The sequence below is a fragment of the Calidris pugnax genome, unplaced genomic scaffold (assembly GCF_001431845.1).
Source record: "Calidris pugnax isolate Ruff unplaced genomic scaffold, ASM143184v1 scaffold45, whole genome shotgun sequence".
In the NCBI taxonomy this organism is placed as follows: domain Eukaryota; kingdom Metazoa; phylum Chordata; class Aves; order Charadriiformes; family Scolopacidae; genus Calidris; species Calidris pugnax.
This window is the reverse complement of record NW_015090764.1, coordinates 2,677,206-2,690,541: the sequence shown is the minus strand read 5'-3', so window position 1 is coordinate 2,690,541 and position 13,336 is coordinate 2,677,206. Positions and strand designations below refer to the sequence as shown.

Genomic DNA, 13,336 nt, shown 5'->3' with positions numbered 1-13,336 from the left:
GAATGTAAGTGAATTAGGTTCTTAATTTCCTTTTCTGAAGCTGAGGCACCTGGGTAGGGGGGGTGTCTAAGGGCAGGGGGTGTAGCGTGGCTGTGCCAGCCCCACTCTGGTAGCCAGGAGCTGTGGCAGCACCGCAAGTGTCTGTCATCTTGTGCAAACAACAAACCCCATGTTGTGTACACGCACGCCTGGCACCCGCCACCGAAACAGCGCTCTCAGTGAAGAACAGCAAAGGCTGTTGTGTTTCACGTCTGTCATTTAATTCCCCTTTTGCTTCAGAACTGGCACAAAGCAGAGCGGTGACGTCTCCGACCAGTCAGTGAAACACCAGACAGGCACAAAGTGTCCCGGGGAAGCTGATCAAAGTCAGGCAAACAGACCTGAAATAACCTTGCAACTGTCATCCTCTGCCAGGCAGCATTCCAGATTTTAACACTCGTCCCCATATGCCCATAACTAGTTAGAAGTGTTAATGACACTGAGGGAGGAAAAGCAATCAGTCAAAGGGCTCTCCTGCTTATGTATTTTAAAGCAATATATATTAACTGTCTTCTGAAACAGGCTCTTAGTTGAAGGTCCTTTAGTCCAAGTGTAACTCAAATCTGACTTCAAATAAAACTTCTACATGTTCTTTGTCATTGCACTGTGATTTTGACTCCAGGCCTGTGATAAGGAAAGCAACGGGAGAGATGTTTTGTCCCAGATTCCTCCCCCTGCACTGAGCAGAACGGGGTACAGGGAACCGGACGGTCAGGGGGTGACAGAGGGTGGCCCTGGTTACACACTCCCTTCTACAGGTTGATGATCCCCCCACAGACACAGCTCACACCTGCTTTCCCCCCCTCCTTTCTTGCAGTGGTTGATGGGTGCAGGCCCACGCTTATAAAGCCAAAGCTTCTGTGTTTAATACCTGCTGCTGACAGTTTCCCCCCAGCGCTGCTCCGCACAGATGCTCAGAAAAAACAAAGCCCAGAGAAAAACCAAAGAACACAGAAAGCAGCTGACACCCGGAGCAGCGTTAGCAGAGGAGGTCCTGCCAGGCCTTTCGGTGAAGACACCTGAAGAAAAAGGGCTTGCCCTTTGCAATAAACCCCTAGCAGGCACCACGTGAAATGGCAGCAGCATTAACATTCACCGGCAGCCCCTGAGAAGAAGGTTTATGCTTACGTTGCTGATGGCAGTGGATGCAGACGATCTGGCTGAGTGGCACAATTAATGCGTAGTCCCAGTAAACACTAAGAGGGAAGGAAAAAGCACAGGAAACGTTTTTTTCTTTTCCATATGCAGGAGTGCTTGTGGTTCCAAGCACCCAATAAAAAGACTCTCCTAAGTTAATAACTGCTTATTAAATTGGGTCAATTAAGGTAAATTAATAGCCAAGTAAAAGGCAAAGGAACTACTTCTCCACAGCGGATACATCTGGCACCTGCCTTTTCATAATCTCCCTCTTCACCCCCCCTTCCCCCCAGACCCCACACCAGGTTACAGCAATGCCCTGGCTGAGATTAAAACCCCGGGGCACAGACTTCATGACGGTCTCGTAGCTGGGTTCAGGAGAGCAGGTTCAGGTCTGTCTTGCACATGTGATTTATGGGCATGGGCCTTTTCTCTCAAACACCCGAAAAGCGGGCTTTTGTTTTCCTTTCAAAAAGGCCTTATATCCAAGTGCATTACAAGACCTTTGGAAAGTTGTTTCATTTGTGGCAAGACAGAAGCAGAACCCAAGCTGTCTGAACCCCAACTTAGGCACTATTCAGAAGTCCTTCAACTAAATCAGCCTCGTTACGCTTATGTATATTGCCAAGAATACAAGAAATAAACACCGCGAATGCTTCTGATCCTTTCCTAAAGGCAATGACTACCTTTTCTCCAGCTCTGAATCTCCAAGGGTTCCATTCATCAGCTGATTTGGAGTCCATTTTAATGTCAAACTATCTGCTGACTGATGAAGGGAGAGATACCCAGGAATCGCCTCCAGGTCGTCTTTCTGTTCACAGAAGCAACAAACAGACAATCCAGGTGACTCAGGTGCACAAGGGTAATTGTCACATTCCAGTCTTCCTCTGCCCCACAAGTTCCAGAGCAGCGCATTATCTAGGAGCTGCTGAGGGAAACCTTCACACCAAAAGGATTGATATTTAATGTTGCTATTAGAAACAGGGGGAAAGAACACAGCACGGTGGCTGGGTTTATGAAATATAGCTGGTATGTTTGTTCCTCCCTACAGGCTCCCTTCACAGCTGGCACTGGTTGGGCAGTGAAAGCGTTTGTCACGTCTTAATCTACCTCAGCATAACAGAGTCAAGTGGGAAGGCAGCACTGTCCTCAGGACAGGATATTAAGCAGGTACTTGACAAGCCTAAGTTATGTTCTTACCTACACTGCTGCCTTCTCAAGTCACAGCCAGGCAGCAGCTGTGTGTGTTGGCCCAAAACTCCGTGTACTCACCGGCTGGACCAAGACGTTGTTTTTCCCATACAAAAGGTGTGTTCGGGAATTCTGGTGCAGAGACTCCACGTACTCTCTTGCCGACGCAGCAAAGCGATCTTCGGAGGTGCTCCCACTGGAATGCCGCTTCCGGATCTAGCACCCAGACAAACACAGACAAGGCAGATGGGGCCAGTCAGGAATGGCTGTACCACCAGCCCAGTTAAACAGGAACATTTAGACCAATCTCTGTAGAGTGGAACAACTTCTGGAGCCAGGAGACCTTGCAGAGCAATGACCTGGGCTCTTACTCACCCTTGGCCAAGGCAGCTCATAATTTCTTGTGAGCTACCTGGTCAGATCACAAGAGTTAAAAGCCACAGAATTTAGTCCTGGATCTCTGACTTTTCTACATACAGATAGAGAGGACATTTGGGCCCAAATGGACTTCTGTGATAAAGGCTCCACTACAGAAAGGTTGTTCTAGATTCAGATCTCTCCCTCCTGGGGTTGTTTTTTCTTATCAACCTGTGCCTTAACTCCGAAACAGCTACCCAGTAAATACCTACTCCCAGGGCCGGGCGCTTCGAAGGAGAGTCCTGGCGGCCGTGTACTCCGTGAATCCGGTGCCGCTGAACAAGCTCGTCTGCTGAAGGGTCTGTCCAGTAGTGATCTGCTGTTTTCAGCTTGGTGTACTCCAGAGCACATGGTCCAACTAAGGAAACAGCCCAAAAGTGCGGTCTGTCCAGTAGTGATCTGCTGTTTTCAGCTTGGTGTACTCCAGAGCACATGGTCCAACTAAGGAAATAGCCCAAAAGAGACACCTTCTGAGTCTGTTCAGGAACATACTTAGACTTGTCATGATGGCCAAGTACTGAAAGTGAGATTTCCTTCTCAAGCCAAGCCCATAATATAGACAATGCATACAACAACATATCAGGTCCTATTATCTAGGGTTGTATAAAAACATTCCTGTAGGACACAACACCCTGCCATAGCAGCTGCAATCTGCTAGCAAGCATTCTGTAAAAAGCCAGTCCCACTCTGTTCTCTGACCCAACCAACAATTACTAATAAAACTAGATGACTGGTCTCTCTGGGCTCGTGAGCAACAAAACAACTTACTCTGTTATAAATAGCTAAACTACATGTTAGCAATAAAAAGTCATCTTTTGTAACACCATCATAATACAAAATGTTTTAAGAAACAGTTTATTTTCTTTAGCCTAAGAAGTAACTTTGCAAGAACTCACCCAGAAGAGAAGCCAGTATTGGGCCACACACCGGATCTGCCAGTAAAGCCTCTTTTTCATAATATTTACTAGGAATAAAAGAGGAGAGCCCAGTTAAAAACTGGTTTGTATTTTTGAAAGTTCTTATGCCTCCAAGTAGCATGAGTCCACCGACTTTAAAAATATCACATGTGCTAACACAAAAATTCCAGCAACAGAATCTTTCTGTGATTATCAAATACAGTCTCTCCCACAGCGGGCTGATAAAAACCCTCTGTATCTACACAAGTCAGAGACAGGACCAAAGGGATCCAAACCCCGTGCATTTCCTGAACTTGACAGGTACAGGAAAAGCAGTTGCTAGGATTTCCTAGAAATCACTGACACATGCATCTCCTCTAAACTCCAACGGAGCGTGACTGGCTCATCCACTGATCTCATAAAGAAGACATGTTGTGTTGGGTTTGCAGGTAAGGCAGCTTTAACAGCATGCTTTGTCCTGAACTGTTTTTAAAGATCATTAAAATACACTGTAAGAAAGCTATGGAGCAATTAATTCAGCCTATTTTAGACATCTGCTTTAGAATCAGATAATTTCCTAAACTATCTCAATAACATTGACTAGATCCACATGGAGCACAACAGGAGCCTAGAGCAACCAGCTCGGTAAAGCTACGCTCCAGACTTCTATATTTAAGAGGGTGACCACCACTCCTACAGATCCACTCTCTGCCCCCATCAGCTGTGCAATCTCCAGCAAGTCACCTCCTCTCAGTGTGCTCATTCTGCCTCATCTATTTTTGAACTGAGCTCTTGAGAGGCAGGCGCCTGCCTTCTGCTAAATGTGTTTACCCAGCATATTTGATTTGGGGCTCTGGGCACTAATGCAATATGGAGACAAACAATAACTCTCTGCAAGCAATTTTGTCAGTTTTCCACAGAGACGAAGAGATCCACACATTCTTAAACATCTCTTCCATCTGTGAGGAATAATCTTGAAACACTGTCAAGAACAATGAACTGCTACAAATCGTAGCTCTTGCAATGACCCCAAAGTCTTCCCATAGCAGCAGACAGAGCTGACAGAAAACCACATAGCCAGAAATTCAAACACCCGAATTTCTTGAACTGCCATTATCCTCTGCTGTCTCTCCCACTAGATGGGGCTCAAACTCTAAGCCACCTTCTGTTCCTCAAGTACAGAAAACCTGAAGGATTTAAACATGGAGCATTTGAGCAGTAATGTCACAAAAAGGCATGAGAACAAGCCTTATGAAGAGGTTCGTTTTATTCCCTGTGTTGGGATCTCAAAATCACACACCTGCAATTAAGGACCTGAGCCTAACTCATTTGAGTGGCTGGAGAAGACAGTAAGGTAAACATCTACAATTTACAGAACAATGTAATGGAACAATGTAATTGAACAATTGAGACCAAACTCCCTTGAAAAGTCTCTGGATGAATTATGTGGAAAATGTGTATCCATGTATCAGCAGACACTGATAGACGGGATTAAAATGCTTCCATTAACTACATCTCTGGGACGCAGTTACCTTCACCATCTCTCCTGCACACAGCTCTTAAACCAAACTGGCACTGGATATCCCAGAGCAATAGTTTGCTGTGAACAGCACAAAGACCTTTCTTCCATCTCTCTCTTTTCAGTGACAAGATAGATCATAAAAATAAAGCTGATGGCAAGGAAACAGTAACACAAACTTGGAAAATACTATGAAAATAAGTTCCTCTGCCCTGGCCCTCCCTGTTCAGACCCACGTTAGTTTTTTAGCTGATTTCTGGAAAGCTCTATGGCTGTTCACAGTTTTTGTAAGTCTGAAAGACTGTCAATGATTCAAAACAAAAGTACATTTTTTTCTAAATGCCTGTGCAACTGGTTTTCTTTTCACCAGAAGTCTGATCACAGAAGTTTGTAGAAGACTTTTGATGAAATCTCTCGCTGCAGATACCTAAACGCATCAGCCCAACATGTGCCTGTGCTTCTGATTCTTTCCTTACCTGCAGTTATCGACAATGTACTGCACGATCTTGTCGAGCACTTTCTCGATCAGTGCTGTCCGAACCCAGATGTGTTTGATGGCCTGAGGTGTCAGGACAGGTGTTTTGCTTGTGGTTGATCCCTGCCTCTTAAGGGGCTCCTGCCCATTTGGCTGGTTTTTCCTGCAGAAGGAGACAAAGTAGTCAGAATTTAGTCTTTCCTCACAGAGAGCTCCCCAGTTGAAAAGCCACATGGAGAGGTGCTGGAATACACAGCGTGCGTCTGACCCCCATATCTCTATACCAGCTACAGGACTGTGTCAGTGCTCACTGCCACTGGGGTGTGGAGTTCAGTCAGTCCAGCATCAGGGATTTTCTGAAAATCATGGCTCTAATGATTTAGGATGCCTCAGTTCTGAATTATGAATAAGCCTGTAAAGATCATCTAATTCACAGACAGATGCTAAACAAGCTCTTAAGAAACCCCCCAAACAGGCCTATATTAGGTATCTCCAGCTGGGCTAGGTACTCACCTACCAAAAGTATCTTTTCCACTTCTGGAGCTTTAGGAAAAGCCCAACGTTTGAGCTCCTCCAAAACTCCCCCATACTAGGCTGAAATGAATAGGCTGTAAATCCATTGCAGAGCATACACCCCAAAAGAACGAAAAAACAACAAAATGCGAAGTGCAGCATGAAATAAGTAGCACCTAATGAACAGCAGTTTGCTTCTTATCAAACAAAGCTTCAGACTTAGTTGGGAAAACCACTGGGTAAAAAGAAGCTTCTTGTCTCCCAGCCTTGCCTGGTACCTTCAAACTGAAGGTAGCCACGGCCCTAAGGAGGCACAAAAGTTCCAGCAGGGATATTCCCACTGAGACCTGGAGGATTTGAGATAACACAGGCAGAGCTTTTCCAGGGACCTCCTGCCATACCATCATCAGGCAATGCTCGGGCACAGGCCCATCTTTTCATTTTCTCTAAAGCACCATATATAGCTATAGCACAGTCTGTGCTAGCGCCTTGGCACAGAGATCCTATCTCCTGCCACCCACAGAATGACAACGAGACAACTAAAGGATAAGCAACATCAAACTGAGAAACTAGAGCTATAGCAAATGAGCATCCAAAGCCAGCTGGGAGCTTGCTCACAGCCAAGACCCCCTGCTTGTTCCTGCGGCATCAGCCAGCACAGCAACAGGTCCACCCCAGAAACGAGGCCCTGGGCATGCTGTGAGAAGGTGTTAGCCGCATGAACAGGATGGTTTCCCCGTAGACCCAGTCTGCTGTGGCACTGCACAGCTTCTCGGGGCTGTGGCTGCAATGTGCATCACGCCAGGGAGCAGTTTTGTGCCTGCTCTACACGTGCTCTTACCCACGGTGGGTGTCTGGCCACAGCGAGCACCAATCTGCAGCAGAAAATCCATGTTCTCAAACGATCCCGTTCTTTGACAGCACTTGGGTCCCCTTTCAGGAAAGGGTTCAATTACAAAGACTAAATACATTAGTTGGGGGCTCTTTGAGTGAGATCTGTAACTCCCCTCCACGTTTACAGAGTCCCTAGTCCTCCACAAGGCCATGATGGAACCTCTACAAGGCAACATACACACAGTGACAGTCCACAACTGTGCATTGTGAAATACACACCACCACTGACATCCGAGGAATTCAGATGTGTTTAATTGCATCCTGAACAGGGGCTTTCTTAAGCCACAGCCTCAGGAGCAATGAGACTGCGACAGCACTTCTGCCTCATTTTATACGTTCAACGAAGCGAGTCCACCCCCTGCAGTATTTCCTAATAGAGTCTCTTTGCTGGGCATGTTTTCTACAGCACTTAAAATCTGTGGTTGTTAATAGCTGAAAAACACACAGAATTTCTCCAAGAGAAACCACAGAATTTAAGTTCAGTTGCTCCTTTCTGTGAGAGGACACAGCCCAAGGTCTCTGGTGGTTAGAGCAGGATTCACGTGGGCTCTTAACCGAGGAGGAAGGTGGAGAATTTTCAGTAGAAAGCTTCCTTCTTCCCAACATTTAAAAAACTAAAATTAATAAAATCCCAGTCTATATCAGTAGGCACACAATTTAAAAATATGTCAAAAATAGATATGTACCTACATAACATGTATTTAAAAAACTAAAATTAATAAAATCCCAGTCTATATCAGTAGGCACACAATTTAAAAATATGTCAAAAATAGATATGTACCTGTTAAAAACTACACAACAAAGTTTTATAATGACAAGTCTAATAAAGATAAATGCCAGAAAATTACAGAGCAAACTAAGTGCTAATTCAAAGAACTGTCAATAATCGAAGACTTCAATTCAACACATTGAAATGAAGGTCTCTTGACAAAGCCTTTCATACAGCAAGTTGATACAGATGCCTTCATTGCTGACCACTGCTTCTTGAGCTTATCCTGCTTTCTATCAGTCTTTGTATCCATCAATTTAACTATTTCTACAATAATACCCACAACTCTTCTGTTACTGGCTTGGCAAGGAGCATGCCAAACCAGCTTTTCCAGTGAGTCTGTGCTTCAGTTCCTTTTGCCACCCACATCCCTTCCCACCAACAGTCCAAAATGGTCCCCATACCCTGGGTGTGAGAACTCTCTAAAATCACTAATTATTCACTTTTGTTGCATGGCGTGGGCTGGACATGCTGATCCACTGCACTGGGAAGAAAAACAAAACACCAAAGACCCAATTCCCAAACTCTGCCCCTTTGCTAAAACATTTGCCTTAGAGTTACAGACACTAAAGACACGAAGCTTTAACAGACATGGCCAAGCCAGACCCTTTTGCGTGTACCGAGCCGTCTCCTCATCCTCCCCACGCTGCACACATGTGGTATGAGTTTTGCTGATACTCAGACCTCAGCCTCACCTGCTTTCCACCTGCTGCTGCAGCTCCTGCACTTTCTTGCACACCTCTCCAGCTACCGCGTAGGTCTTGCCAACCTTGGTGAAGAGGGCGGCCACCTTGTCGGTCCGCAGGAAGCCGGCAGCCCTGCGCTTCAGCATGTGCAGGAGACAGGCTTCCACAACCCCTGCAAGGAAGGGAAGGAGACAACGTTACGGGTAGGACCCTCCTTTGGTCTTCTCCTCGGTGAACACCCCTGCAAACACCCACCGCTCAGGTGTGGAGTCAAGAGAAGAGAAGAGGGGTGAAAAGACAGACAGACTGTGGAGTCAAGAGAAGAGAAGAGGGGTGAAGAGACAGACAGACAGACAAGATAGACAGACAGACTAGATCTCAGAATCAGATGAAGCACATGTCTGATCTGCAGCAATACACACCTTGTAAGGTGCAATAACATCAGTGCATAAATGAACCAAAGGACTGAAACATCTCCCAGTATTTTCCACTCCATTTTACACGTCACCGTGAAAGAATTCCCGATTCTTCTGAAAATTAAGCCAAAGGCAAAACCTCTTCCCAACTCCTCGTGGCAGACCCATGTCCCCCAACTCAAGATATAAGAAGTTAGGAATCTGCTTTCACTGATGATCTGCTTTGAGCGGAGGCTCCTATTTATCTTTGTGAGTTGCTGCATCCATTTCTCCCACTTGTATTTGTCCATATGGTCTGGTGTTTGCAATGAAAAGGACTGCTTTTCAAAAGGTCATACTTTCCTATTATTTGCTGCTCGTTTTTAAAATTGTTGCAGGAATTTTAGCACTGGCCTGTGAAGTGTGATACTGGCAAGAAGGCACCTCAGGTAAGTTATAGGCAGTTGAGGTTCAAACCTGATCTCCAAATGCAGAACATGAGAAATTGTTATATTTAGCCAACTACTGGCGTGCAGTCAATTGCTGGGTATCATTTCATCTACCTAGTGACCCCATAGCGTCTTGATTTGCAGAAGTAAAAAAAAAGAAGCAAGATAAACACAAATAAAAAGCAAAATAAAGCTCAAGCCTTCCCTGTCTATCAGCTTTTCAACCGAGACTGCAGGTGACTCATCCAATCACGACTGTCCATAAAAAGGTATGAGGGAGAACAGACCGGTTCATTCACAGGGAGGGGAAAAACCCCAACTTTATCTGCAAGGTGTGCTCTCTGACAGCCAGGCAGGCAGGAGCCCTGCCCCAGGCTCTGAACCCAGCACCCGAGCGCTGCTCTCCCGTGTCTAACAACAGCAGGCTGCCCTGCGGTGCATCGCGGGTAGAATTGCCACATTAAATTTTCGTTACGAGTAACAAATGGCACTCCATCTGCTCCCATACACACTGCATCCCGCCCAAGGTTCAGCAGCTCGTTTTGAAAGAAGATGGTATTTTGTTGTGCTTTAAGCCCGACACTTTCAGGTGCTGAGTGTTTCCTGAAGAACCTCCCTCCTTATCATCCTCAGCAGCCTCCAAATCCTGTGGTACCTGAAAGACGCGCTTGAGAAGGACCCATCCTCACCCTCCAGTCCCTGGAAACTAACCTCAGTCCTATGTACCCTATTTCTTTGCTTTGCAAGGCTGAGGAACGAGCTGCTGAATGAACAAAAAAATTAAGAGAGGCATTTATGAGGTATTAATAACTTCACATTTTGTGTCTTATCACACTGGAAAAAAAGAAAACTCTAATTGGCTTCCTGCTATCGCTCCCCACACAAATTAACCTAATGTGTGCTCAGAAAGCACAAACATTTGCTCTTAGAGTGGAGAAAACAGCACTAGAAAAACAAATTGGAAATGCAATATGGGGTAACCATGCCACTATTCTGCTTTTGACTGTGAAGGCAGATGTTTTTAAGCTAAGTAACATTAGATAAAATCTGTCAGAAGATAAAATTTCCATGGAAAGCCCTAATTTTCCTTTGGGACAACCAGTGGAATTAAATACTGATGGCTCAGGGATTTGGGACTGCTCCTTTTTAACAGTTTTTATCGAGATACAACTAACCTGAGTTAGCAAAGTCAAATCCTCTAATGGTACACCCTGAATTCATTCTCTGTAAAACGGAGAAGTCAACATTCTCTCTTCTCCTCCTTCCTAGTCCCAAGTTTATTTAGACAGCCAATCCTTTGGAATTAATTTGATACATTCCCTTATTGCACAACCAATACGAGAACCAATGCCACTGAATCTCCAATTTAATCTTAAAATAAAACAAAAAATATGTACCATCTTAACAGCCTCTCCTCAAGCTGCCTAATCTGGAACATGTCACGCAAACGCTGCCGGCAAACAAGCCGAGAGCAGAGATCGTGATGCACTGTGCTGCCACCAGCTTCTGCCAAGGCTCCAACAACGGGGACAATTCAAACCAACACAGGAAAACCCTACACACACGGAGCCACCCCCCCAGCAATGAGTAACTGGGGAGGTTGGCAAGCCCTGTGGAAAGCAGCACAGCTGGTGAAATGAAATGGCACGGATCATGTACCTACTGATAATGAAGGATTTGGGGTTTTTCTCTTGTTGCTGGGTCTTTTTTTTTTTTTTAAATAAGAGCATTTGAGCATTCACAGCATTCAGTTGATGTCTTCAGCATAACTGCTCATGCTACGCAAATCCACACTCTCTTCTGTTTCCAGGGCAAATGGACAAAGTTGCTGCTGTGTTAGAAAGCGGACATAAGACATACTGGCCCATCTGTGTTATTCCCATGTTGCTGTAACCCAAATAAAGCCTCACTTAGTGGTTCAACAAGGTATTCATACACTTTTACACCCACTATCTCTCTGAGAAAAACAGTGTGATTCACTTTTCTTTGTGATCCCTCATATAATTGCTATTACCTTCCAGTTTCACTTTAAGCAGGACTGACAAACTGCTGCTCGGATGGATAAATAGAGTATTCTAATCCTAAAAAACTTTCTGTGTTAGACTAAGGTCTCACTGCACCAAGCACTGTATAAACACATACTGACAGACAAACACATATAGGTAAGACTGATAAAAAGTATAAGAAAATATGTATAAATTTATCCCCCTTTTTGCAGTGAGAGAATGCCATTCCTGAATACTTAGAAGACTTATCATCAGGAATTGAGGGTCAAGGCACTTATCAGCATTTCTCTGGAATTAGGTTTATCTGGAGGCAGAGGAGAAATGTGAGATGGACAGCAAGTCACTGTGTTTGTCCTTTCCATCTCATGCCCAAGAAGAGCACACCACTAACCCCTCCATGATCAGGACCATTGTGCCAGCCCCAGGCTCCCCTGGAATGACCGACCCAGCGTTCCCAACCGCTGTTTGCAAAGAGGGTCCTGCCCCAGCTGAACCCAGAGGTGTCCCAGCCCAGGAGAACCAAAAACCAGACTCACTGAACTCTTGCAGGGCAACAGTGGAACATGTCAATGGCCTCGGCTTCTGCAGGCTCCTCTTCTCTCAGGATACAAGCCTGATGGCATCAACCAAGGCTACTGAGCAGCAAGTCTGACACTGCTACCCACGCTGCTGTACTTCCCAGCCAGAACTGCTGCCTCAGAAGACAGCCACCCCCTTGCTTCTTCATCCATACTGTGCACAAAATCCTAACCACGGTGCTATTCCCTGGAAGGAGGACCAGGACACGTGGGCACATCCCTGCTTGACCCCTCTCAGTCATCGCCTTTTACCAGGAACCACCCGCTGCAGTCAAATGACATCAGGAGGTGGCAAAGGCCATGCCTGTGGGGACACACAAGTGGGAGCTGATGACACCTCTGCGACCCAAAGGAAGAGGGAGCCTCCCCCTTCCAACCACGGCGATTCTGTGACTCTGATTTAGCAGAAGCCACAGTGGGGACAAGAACTGCTCGGTGGCCCAAGGGGTTCTGCAAGGCCAGGGAGAGCAGGACAGGAAGGACAAAGCGGGATGACAGCATGGGGATGTTCTTCACGTGGCAGCCATAGATCCTGCCGAGCAACCATCACAACAACGCTTAACCCAGCTGCTGCTTCGCTCTGTCTTTCAATTAGAAATAAAGAAAATGAAAAAAGTAAGGCAGCTTTCCGGATGCCTGGAGCAATGCAGCAATAATTGGTTCCAAATCTTAAATGAAGCAACCTGCCTTCAAAAATAACTGCAAAGAAGTGCATCGCTGTTGCTTAGGAAACAGGCTCTCTTCCCACCTTCACTGTTGGGGTTTTTTCTTTCTTTAAAACAATAAAATATTAATGAAACAAATTTAGTGAAAAGCACAGCAGGCACAGCTTTAATTATTAATAAATGTTGCAGCTGCCACAGAGGGCAATTTCCACAGTGCCTGTCCCTAAAGCCCCAATATTTAATTATTCCATTGTGACATTTCTCATCACAAGGACTTGGCGTAACATTAGTCCCCAGCTGCCTGTAATACACGTGTAGCAGTTATTTGCAGGGGAAGAGACACTGGAATTAGCTGCTGGATTGCCTCAGAACGTATGTTCCATGGGATGAGATCAATGCACCATGTCCAGCCCCACGTGCAAAGCACCCTGAGATGTGGGTACAGGTTACAGTCCCAGCCCGGGCCACCTTCAAGTCACATTAGGACCTTGACAGTGGTGCTGTAAGGGCTTTACAGAGAGAAAATACAAGGTATTTGAGGACGCGTCCTTACCTCTTCTCATTCTGTTTCTCTTCTGTTTTAAACCAATCATAAAAATTAGATTTACTATTTTCTAAGCACTGGATTGAAACAGTAAAAGTACACTTTTTACAGTGAAATAAAACAGCATTTACAAACTCTTCTTCCTGAAAACCTCTACATCTCC

At 45.5% G+C, this 13,336-nt stretch overlaps 1 protein-coding gene across 3 annotated transcripts in view; it reads right to left on the bottom strand.

Moving 5' to 3' along the window:
- Positions 1–13,336, bottom strand: part of SGSM2 (small G protein signaling modulator 2) — a 44,110-nt gene that overhangs the window by 19,145 nt on the left and 11,629 nt on the right. For all 3 annotated transcript variants that reach the window (XM_014964083.1, XM_014964173.1, XM_014963995.1), the window contains exons 2-8: positions 8,546–8,708; positions 5,676–5,837; positions 3,681–3,748; positions 2,997–3,142; positions 2,449–2,583; positions 1,863–1,987; positions 1,168–1,235 (exon numbers count right to left, since the gene is read on the bottom strand). In XM_014964083.1, the coding sequence (XP_014819569.1) occupies positions 1,168–1,235; positions 1,863–1,987; positions 2,449–2,583; positions 2,997–3,142; positions 3,681–3,748; positions 5,676–5,837; positions 8,546–8,708 (867 nt within the window). The remainder of the gene's footprint in view (positions 1–1,167; positions 1,236–1,862; positions 1,988–2,448; positions 2,584–2,996; positions 3,143–3,680; positions 3,749–5,675; positions 5,838–8,545; positions 8,709–13,336) is intronic.